The sequence below is a fragment of the Rhinopithecus bieti genome, unplaced genomic scaffold, assembly GCF_001698545.2.
Source record: "Rhinopithecus bieti isolate Rb0 unplaced genomic scaffold, ASM169854v2 scaffold_15146, whole genome shotgun sequence".
NCBI lineage: Eukaryota > Metazoa > Chordata > Mammalia > Primates > Cercopithecidae > Rhinopithecus > Rhinopithecus bieti.
In genome coordinates this window covers 1,099,929-1,110,199 of record NW_016808195.1, presented here as the reverse complement: position 1 = coordinate 1,110,199, position 10,271 = coordinate 1,099,929, and the positions used below count along the sequence as shown (strand labels likewise).

At 48.1% G+C, this 10,271-nt stretch overlaps 1 protein-coding gene across 2 annotated transcripts in view; it reads left to right on the top strand.

The window, feature by feature from the left end:
• The window catches only part of C1QTNF2 (C1q and TNF related 2), a 24,007-nt gene extending 17,137 nt beyond the window's left edge, over positions 1 to 6,870 (top strand). Inside the window, exon 3 of one of the 2 annotated variants that reach the window (XM_017885734.1) lies at positions 4,848 to 6,870. In XM_017885734.1, the coding sequence (XP_017741223.1) occupies positions 4,848 to 5,461 (614 nt within the window). In that variant the 3' untranslated portion in view covers positions 5,462 to 6,870. The remainder of the gene's footprint in view (positions 1 to 4,847) is intronic. The other variant, XM_017885736.1, reaches the window with a different exon arrangement.
• The last annotated feature ends 3,401 nt before the right edge of the window (positions 6,871 to 10,271 follow it).

Sequence of the window (10,271 nt, the reverse complement as noted above, 5' to 3'; positions counted from 1 at the left end):
CCCCCCCACCTTGAGACAGAGGCTTGCTCTGTTGCCCAGGCTGGAGTGCAGTGGTGTGATCTCAGCTCACTGCAACCTCTGCCTCCTGGGATCAAGCAATTCTCCTGCCTCAGCCTCCTGAGTAGCTGGGGCTACAGACGCCACCATACCTGGCTAATTTTTGAGTTTTTTTAGTAGAGATAGGGTTTCACCATGTTGGCCAGGCTGGTCTCAAACTCCTGATCTCAAGTGATCCATCTACCTCGCCCTTCCAAAGTGCTGAGATTACAGGCATGGGCCACTGTGCCCAGCCTCAGAGCAGTTTATTCTGAAAGGAACATGGGTATTGAATTTTGTGTTCCTGCCCCTGGTGCACCTTTGGGTTGCTAAGTGACTTTGGAAAAGTCTCCCAAAATATTACTCAGAACTCTTGACGATTGCAAGTGACAGAAACCCAATTTATAGTCCCAAATGGAATGTATTAGCTCATAAAACAGACATCAGGCCAGGCGCGGTGGCTCACACCTGTAATCTCAGCACTTTGGGAGGCTGAGGTGGGCGGATCACTTGAGGCCAGGAGTTCAAGACCAGCCTGGCCAACATGGCAAAACCCCATCTCTACTAAAAATACAAAAAATTAGCCAGGCCTGGTGGCGCATGCCTGTAATCCCAGCTACTCTGGAGGCTGAGGTAGGAGAATTGCTTGAACCCGGGAGGCCGAGGTTAGAGTGAGTTGAGATTGCGCCACTGCACTTCAGCCTGGGCAACAGAGCGGGATCTTGTCTCCAAAAACAAAACAAAACAAAAAAACAAAACACAAAACAAAAAAAAAAAAAAAAACAAAACTGAGACATCCAAGAGCCGAGCTCCAGGAGTAGCTGAGTCCAGGAGCTCAAATATCATTGTCAGGGCTCTGCTTCTCTCTGTGTTTGTTGCATCCTCACAAAGGCTGGAAGTTCTGAAATAGCAACTGCTGGGCTCAGGCCCACATCTTCCTGGCTTCATCCACAGAGCAAATCTCAGAACAGCCAATTCTCCTTGGCCACATGTGTATCCTGGACCAATTCCCTTGACCAAGGAGGTGAGGTGCCGCCATTTGCAGGGCAGGCTCATGGGGCCACCCCTGCGTGTGTGTGTGTGTGTGTGTGTGTGTGTGTGTGTGTGTATGTGTGTGTGTGTATGTGAGTCATTGTGACTGACAGCCCTGCTAGGACCATATGAAATGAAATGGTGAACGGCAGCTCCCCAAAGGAAGGGATGCCAGGCAGACGGCAAGCAGAATGGATATACTCTACAGACCTTTCCGTTGTGACATTCCTTATATCTCCAAACTTTCACCCCAGCAACCAAGCACTTTTCAGTGTCAGCAGCATCCCTAAGCCTACATTTTAAGCAGTAGAGAAATATAATAATTTTTATTTGTATGGCATTTTCATATTGACAAAGCACTTTTGAGCATGTTGCCCATCTGACCACCCATATCCTGTGCCGGAGGGATTCTTATTTTCGCCATGTTGCAGATGAGGATACTGAGAGTCAGAGTGATTCAGCTGAGAGCAAAATATCATCCCTGCAAGAACATGAACTTTGGAAACAAACCTGGACACTGATTTTGGCAAACTATTTAACCTCTCTCCAAACCATGGTTTCCTCATCTCTAAAATATGGATAATAATAGCACCTGTCTCACAGGGTTGTGGTAAAGATGAAATAAATCAGTGTATGAAGCACCTGTCTCAGCGTAGACATACAATAAATGTTAGGCACCCTGTAATTGACTTATTGAGCTCACATAACACACAGATAGTTGACTGCAAATCCAGATCTTTTCCTACCACACCAAACTAATTCCTTCAAAAGTACCTCCTCCCCAGGAGATTAGTATAAAAGTGACCATCATAGCTTTGACTGGCGGTGTGTGTGGGGGGTGGTCTTCCAGCGTGCTGGGCACTGGTGTCATGATATCCAATTTCCTGACCACAATGGCAGACTCAGGTCTGGACATGTGCTCCAAGCAGGCCAGCTAGTGTTTTCCCTGAGATTTGCCTATGGATCCTGAGAGACAGAGTCTCTGCTGTTGACTTTTTCCCCAAATAGATAAAGCTTACCAGGAAGTTCTACCATGTACTGGGGCTGCCTTTGGCCATCTCTTCTGCTATGTGTTGAGTCTCTGCAGAGAAGGAAGCCACCACACCAAGGAAGGTGGTGTTGGGAACCCAGCACACATAACCCAGACAAAGCTTGTCACCCTGGGGCCAATTCAGGATAACATCCAACCGCCCCCCATCACCACACACACAAATTCACCTCCAGAAAAGTCTTTCAAGAGTAAAGTCAGCTTTTCCTGAAGTCTCTCAAAAAAGGTAATGAAGAGGAAAGCACATTATATAGTTCATGGCAGGGCTTCCCGGTAAGCTTTCTTACCTATTTGTCTCCCGCCAAAAACCCCAAGTCAAAATGATTTGGGGGCTGCATGGTGGCTCATGCCTGTAATTTCAGCACTTTGGGAGTCCGAGGCAGGAGTACTGGGAGGCCAGGAGTTTGAGACCAGCCTGGACAACATAGGGAGACACCATCTCTACAAAAAATTTTAAAATTAACCAAGCGTGGTGGTGTGTGCCTGAAATCCCAGCTACTCAGGAGGCTGAGGCAGGAGGATTACTCGAGCCCAAGAGTTTGAGGTTACAGTGAGCTATGATTGCACCACTGCACTCCAGCCTGGGTAACAATGTGAGACTCTATCTCTAAAAAAAAAAAAAAAAAAAAGATTCTGTCTCTACTCCTCTTCTCTTGGCCCCTTTTCCCACCTTTTGTTTATTTTCATTTTTTCAAGAGTTTTGTGACTTTTCTTAGTTTTATTTTTTCCCATTCTTTTTGTTTATTTTTAATTATATGAGTAATATACAAATACAGTCTCACTGTAATATATTCAAACAATACACATAAAGCAAAAGTCTTCCTTACTTACTACCCCTTCTCATCCTCCCCTCACCCTCCAGAGGTAACCACTATTAATTGGTTAGGTGTGTGTATGTTTCCTGGCCTTTTTCGGTGTATTTACATATGTGTTTAATAATACTGGGCATTGTCAGGCATTTAACATAAGCACTCTGTTGCTGAAAATCAAGTGTTCAGTAACAAAATGCTATTTGGAAACCTATTTCCGAATTACGTAAAATAGGAAAAATTCAGATGCATTACAGATTAACTCAGAACTCTAAAACACAGCGAAATGCCTACATACATACGTATAAGAAACAAAGCGGCCGGGCGCGGTGGCTCAAGCCTGTAATCCCAGCACTTTGGGAGGCCGAGACGGGCGGATCACAAGGTCAGGAGATCAAGACCATCCTGGCTAACACGGTGAAACCCTGTCTCTACTAAAACTACAAAAAACTAGCCGGGCGAGGTGGCGGGCGCCTGTAGTCCCAGCTACTCGGGAGGCTGAGGCAGGAGAATGGCGTGAGCCCGGGAAGCGGAGCTTGCAGTGAGCTGAGATCCGGCCACTGCACTCCAGCCTGGGCGACAGAGCGAGACTCCGTCTCAAAAAAAAAAGAAACAAAGCAACTTGTTAGGATGGAAAATGCCTGAAACATTACTTCCTTGACCACCCAGTTCATATGGGTGACATAACCTTGTGTCAGTGAACTCAAGTCATTATCTACATAGGTTTTGTTTAAAATGTTGAGGGACATATGAAGGGACATAAACTAAATTGATTTTATACAATCAATAGCCAAAAATGTTGTATTGAGAGAAATGTGCATTTTATGAAATATGAGTATGAAACATCAAAAAGCGTTCTAAAGGCTAACACAATTGGGGGAATTGTTCTGCAGGGAATGCCAGCTAGTATTTAGGGAATGTTTGCTATAGGCCAGGCACTCTTCTATGCGTTTAAATGGGTGTAGAAATATTTAGCATTGTGGATTCCTTTTGTTTTCCTAATTTTTATTTTTTAGAGACAAGGTCTCACTCTGTTGCCCAGGTTGGAATGCAGTGACACAATCAGAGCTCACTGTAACCTGGAACTCGTGGGCTCAAGGGATCCTCTCACCTCAGCCTCCCAGGTAGATAGGGCTACAGGCGCACGCCACCATGCCTGACTAATTTTTATATTTTTTGTAGAGATAGTGTCTGGCTACATTGCCCAGGCTGGTCTCAAACTCCTGGCCTCAAGCGATCCTCCAGTCCCAGCTTCCCAAAGTGCTGGGATTACAGACATGAGCCACCATGCCCAGCCTGGCTTCCTTTTAACATAAAAGGTCTGGCCACCTGCTCTTTCCTCTTAGTATATGTTAGAAAAGGTTTCATAGAGTACACGTAACTCTACTTTTCTTTTTTTTTTAACCCCTGCATAGAAATCCACAGTATGAATGGACCATAATTTTTTTTATCATTTTCCTTTGGATGGGCATTTAGTCGTTCCTATTTTTTGCTATTGTAAGCAATGCCCCAATAAAATCCTTGTACACATGGGCAGGGCTTGTATGCACTAGGCAGGGATTTTACTAAGATCAATGTGTTGAAATCAAGAGGCTTTTTCTAGTTCTCTTCTCAACCCATTACCAGCACAGCCCGTGGAAGGATTGATCTGGCAGACAGACCAGACCCTTCCTTAGAAGGCAGGAAAAGGAAAAGGTGTGAACTTTTTGCCCTGATCCGCAGTGATTTTTGAAGGTAAGTATCATCATTTCCATTTTCCAGATAGCTAGCATGAGGATTTACGCCCACTTCTGTGTGTCTCCAAAGCCTTCTTGTTCTTTCCATTACCCAAGCACTCCTTCTCCAAGGTTGGAACACCAAGGAGCACCCCTCTGCCTAGGTCTGTGAGGACCCTCCGTAACATCAGCTGCTCTGTCTTCCAGGTCCACCTGGCCGGACAGGTAACCGGGGAAAGCCAGGACCAAAGGGCAAAGCCGGGGCCATTGGGCGGGCTGGCCCCCGTGGCCCCAAGGGGGTCAACGGCACCCCCGGGAAGCATGGCACGCCAGGCAAGAAGGGGCCTAAGGGCAAGAAGGGGGAGCCGGGCCTCCCAGGCCCCTGCAGCTGCGGCAGTGGCCATACCAAGTCAGCTTTCTCGGTGGCAGTGACCAAGAGCTACCCACGGGAGCGGCTGCCCATCAAGTTTGACAAGATTCTGATGAACGAGGGTGGTCACTACAATGCTTCCAGCGGCAAGTTCGTCTGCGGCGTGCCTGGGATCTACTACTTCACCTATGACATCACACTGGCCAACAAGCACCTGGCCATCGGCCTGGTGCACAACGGCCAGTACCGCATCCGGACCTTTGATGCCAACACCGGCAACCACGACGTGGCCTCGGGCTCCACCATCCTGGCTCTCAAGCAGGGTGACGAAGTCTGGCTGCAGATCTTCTACTCAGAGCAGAATGGGCTCTTCTACGACCCTTACTGGACAGACAGCCTCTTTACGGGCTTCCTAATCTATGCCGACCAGGATGACCCCAACGAGGTATAGACATGCCAGTGTGGTCCTCCAGGCGGGGAGCAAGCTTCTGGACTTGGGCTTACAGAGCAAGACCCCTCAACTGTAGGCTGGGGGTGGGGGGTCCAGTGAGCAGTTCTAGCCTCAGGCTGACCTCCTCTGCCTCTTTTTTTCCCCATCATTAAATCCAAACCTTTTTATTCATCCAACCATCTATTTATTCACTTCTTTTTAAAGTATCTACTGTGTAACAGGCACTATGCTATTCTCTGAAAGGCGCAACAGTGGACAAGGCAGAGCATCTGTCCTCATACGGCTTACATTCTAGCAGGAGATACAATTTACAAATAACCAAGCAAATAATGTAATATTATGCCAGGATAGAAATGAACATGCCATGGTTGACAGTAATAGGAATAACAGGAGACAGGGAAGACGTGGAAATTTGTTTTCGTTTGTTTGTTTGTTTTGCCTTTTTAGGTTTACTTACATACAGTGACTCTCCAAATTTTAAGTTGACAGCTCAGTGAATAATTTTTACTTATGTGCACACCCTGAAACCTCCATGTAGATCGAAGAACAAGCTATTTCCAGCCTCTCACCTCCCTTCCCCAAAGGCTCTCTTAAGACCCCTCTAAGTCAGTACCTGGAAAAGTTCCATTTTTGAGCTGAGTTCCAAAGAAGGAAATAGAGCAATGCAAAGGCCTCGGAAAAGAGGTCTCCCAGCAAAAGACTCTGCAAGTGCAAAGACTTTGACAGAAAAGAGGGAGGGGCCAACGTCAGAACTGAGAAGCAAGGCATGAGGCGTGAGGCTGGAAGATAATACAGAACCTCCCAGGCCATGGCAGAGCTCGTTCCACTCACAAAGGCTTATCAGAATGCAAAGTGAGCATGACACTGATAAGCGGATCATCTTGAATCTGCTCAATGCATGAGTCAAGTCGGCCACAGACTTGAGCAGTTTATTATTAGTTAATCTTTTGCAGGTCCGCTTCTCAATGAATGAGATACACCAGGATATGCACGTACGCCTGAGAACCACTGCTCTAAGATGGCAGGAATGGATCCCACGCAAATGAATCTCACCCCAAGCCCAGGTGTTTCCAGTATGCAGGGATCTGAGGGCTTGAGAAGCCACAGTAAAAGTGCCAGGTGCTGGCTGGATGTGGTGGCTCACGCCTGTAATCCCAGGACTTTGGGAGGCTGAGGCAGATGGATCACTTGAGGTCAAGAGTTCAAGACCAGCTTGGCCAACATGGTGAAATGTTATCTCAAAAAATACAAAAATTAGACAGGTGTGGTGGTAGGCACCTGTAATCCCAGATACTGGGGAGGCTGAGGTGGAAGAATTGCTTGAACCTGGGAGGTGGAGGTTGCAGTTAGCTGAGATCATGCCACTGCACTGCAGCCTGGGCAACAGAATAAGACTGTCTCAAAAAAAATGCAGGTCCTGAGAGCCCCGTGAAACAATTTGCTGGAGAGAATTTTCAGTTGAAACCACAGCTCCCTAGCAGCTTTCTCTGGCTGCCCGCCTAGAGAGATACTCAAGGACAGCGATAGCTGCATGGGATGGTTCTGGAAGGAGTGGCCATCTCCATAAGTAAAATGGGGTTTATTTAAAATAACTCCATTTTCTCTGGGCCATAAATGGTTTGGGATTGGGGTGGGTCTGAAAAATTCAGGAAAGGCTTTCTGACCCAATCAGATTGACGTGTGGGTTGGGGTCCCCTGCAGCACCCCTGTGGGAAGGGGTCAGCTTTGGCCAGTGAACAGTTCTTTTTTCCTTTTCTTTTTCTTACAAATACAACTTTTAGGAGAGCCTTTTGCTTCTTCCTCTTCCTTCCCCCAGGGATATAGGCATTTGAAAGCATTTGACTTAACCCTTTGTAGCCCAGGTAATAAATCCAAACTCAGCAAGATGGGCTGGACCCCAGAGCTCTGTGGTTGCCACTTTTTGGCCCATATTGAACTGATGTCCCCTTGGCATCTGCCAGGGACTCCTCAGGGAGAGTGTGGGAATGATGGGGGAAGACTCGGCACTCTTTTGTAGAGGGTGGGGCAGATGATAGCAGAGACCTTCCAGGGCCCAGGGCTGGGGTCTTGTCTTCCTTGGATGTGGTCTAGGGTTGCTGCAGATGGTGGGTTTGTGGCAGGGGGGCAGAAGCAGATGATGCAGTTGAGGCAGGTCTCTGGTAGCTACTGATGTCAAGGATGAGCTCTCCTTTATTCCCTGACTCTTCTGAAAATGGCTGCCTCCTTGGTGAGCCACTTGGAGGTCTCAGGCTGATGATGCGGGATGGTGGCCCAGATGAGGAAGGGGCTCCAAGGCGGTGGCCTTCCCAGATGCACTGGGCCCCAGCCCTTCTTCCTAGCTATGGCTGATTGCCATGGGCTTCAGCAACCAAGGCCTACCTGTAGGTCTCCACGTATGTAAGCACCACAGAACCCAGTGTATCTTTGTGCTCTCAAATCGCCCTTGATCCAGAGGTATTTTCTCATTTAGAACACACTTTGAAAGGCAGCCATTCCCCTTCTGGAGAAAGCCTGGAGAATCTGCAGCTCCCATGATTACAGTGCAAAGAGCACTAGACACACAAGGCCCTCATAGGCCAGCCCCACCCTGGGTGGAGCCTCAGGGCTCACCTGGCAAATGATGGGGGTTGCACTCTGTGTATCTAGAGGGGGATTCGTGGGCTGACTTCTGTATCAGAACTATGATGAGGGTGGGGAGGGCAATTGAGGCACTCACCTCATGCACAAAATGTAAGAGAGTGACAAAAACCTCAGTAATCAATAGAAATATATGTATATATATTTTTGAGACAGGGTCTTGTTCTGTCCAAGGCTGGAGTGCAGTGGCACGATCACAGCTCACTGCAGCCTCAACCTCCTGGGCTCAATTGATCCTCCCACCTCAGCCTTCTGAGAAGCTGGAACTACAGGCCTGTGCCACCATACACAGCTAATTTTTAAATTATTTGTAGAGATGGGGGCCTTGCTATGTTGCCCAGGCTAGTCTCAAACTCCTAGCCTCAAGTGATCCTCCCGCCTCAGCCTCCCAAAGTGCTGGGATTACAGGTATGAGCTAGCGCACCTGGCAGAAATAATTTTTTTTTTTTTTCAAGATGGAATCTTGCTCTGTCACCCAGGCTGGAGTGCAATGGTGCAATCTCAATTCACTGCAACCTCCGCCTCCCTGGTTCAAATGATTCTTGTGCCTCAGCCTCCCAAGTAGGTGGGATTACAGGCGCCCACCACCATGGCTGGTTGATTTTGTTATTATTTTTAGTAGACACGGGGTTTCACCATGTTGGCCAGGCTGGTCTCGAACTCCGGACCTCAAAAGATCCACCCGTCTCAGCCTCCCAAAGTTTTGGGATTATAGGCGTGAGCCACCACCCCCAGCCAGAAATAATATTTTAATACAATATTTTAATAAATCAAAATTAACCAAAAACTCTATGATAAAATATCGAAATGTTAAGTAAAGATGAGATCTGACAAGGCCGGGATCAGGGCGAGGTAAGGGAGGGCGAGTCATGCAAGAGCAGCTGGATCCTGGTGTCCATCCGCATCTCTGGAGCCTTTGGCAGCCAGGCCTCGCAGGTGGAAAGGCTTTTTTTCCCTCCTGCCTGTCATCTTCAGTCGTGCCACTAGGGGGAGAACGTCGACTACACAAACCTCCAGGCCTGCGGCATGGAGGCTGGGAGATCCACCCTTGTCTCAGGCTGTTTTCTAGATTCCCTGTCACAAAGCAGGTTGTTGTTCAGTCCGTTGAAGATCTATTTCAGTTCAGCAGACGTGTCCTGAGCACTCACTGAGGCACGGCTGGAGAATGCACCCGGGGTCCCCAAACCAGGTGGGGAGTCAGATCTATCTGGCACCACAACCTCATTCAGCAGCAGAACCTCCTGCGGGGACAGCTGCCATGCGCTTTCATAAAAACTCCTCAGCCGATTCTAACCCATAGCCAGCTTTGCCAAGCCCTGGCCCGGGCTGAGGGGAAAACTAACACAGGAAAGACTCCAGTTCTGCCCTTCAAGGGAGGACATTGTGTGTGCCTGCCTTGTCCTGGTGTCGCTTCCACAGCTGACCGCAGGCCGGGGTGGCGTTGAGAATGGAGCGGAGTGTGGGTTTGAAGGTCACCTTGCAGGCCCAGCTCCTCAACCACAGCATCTGAGGGTGCTCCCGACGAACTCTGTGGCTCCCCAACAGTCTTCTCTCCCTGCTCCAGAGACAGAGACCCAAAAAGAATTTCTCAGAAGGAGGCCGGGCGCGGTGATTCACGCCTGTAATCCCAGCACTTTGGGAGGTCGAGGCGGGTGGATCACTTGAGGTCAGGAGTTCGAGACCAGCCTGGCCAACATGGTGGAAACCCCGTCTCTACTAAAAATACGAAAAAAAAAAAAAATTAGCCGGGCATGGTGACAACTGCCTGTAATCTCAGCTCCTCGGGAGGCTAAGGCACGAGAATTGTTTGAACCTGGGAGGCAGAGGTTATGGTGAACCGAGATTGTGCCACTGAACTCCAGCCTAGGCAACAGAGTGAGACTCCGTTTCAAATAAAAAAAGAATTTCTCAGAAAGAGCCCAAAGATGGCTCTGGAAAATGGTGCAGTTTGTTTTTTTATTTTTTAAACATTCTCCATCTACTTTATACTTTTGCCTCAGATTGGCCCTGATTTAAAAACAAGTTCAACTTCATCACAGGTGTTTATTTTTGCTGACGCCCTTGCAAGCTTCCACCACTCATTTATCCCCACCCCAAGTGGTTTTCAAGCTGATCCTGACAGCGATCCGAAATGGCTTCCTCATGTGAAATGTCCATATTCTGTTTGGGGCTC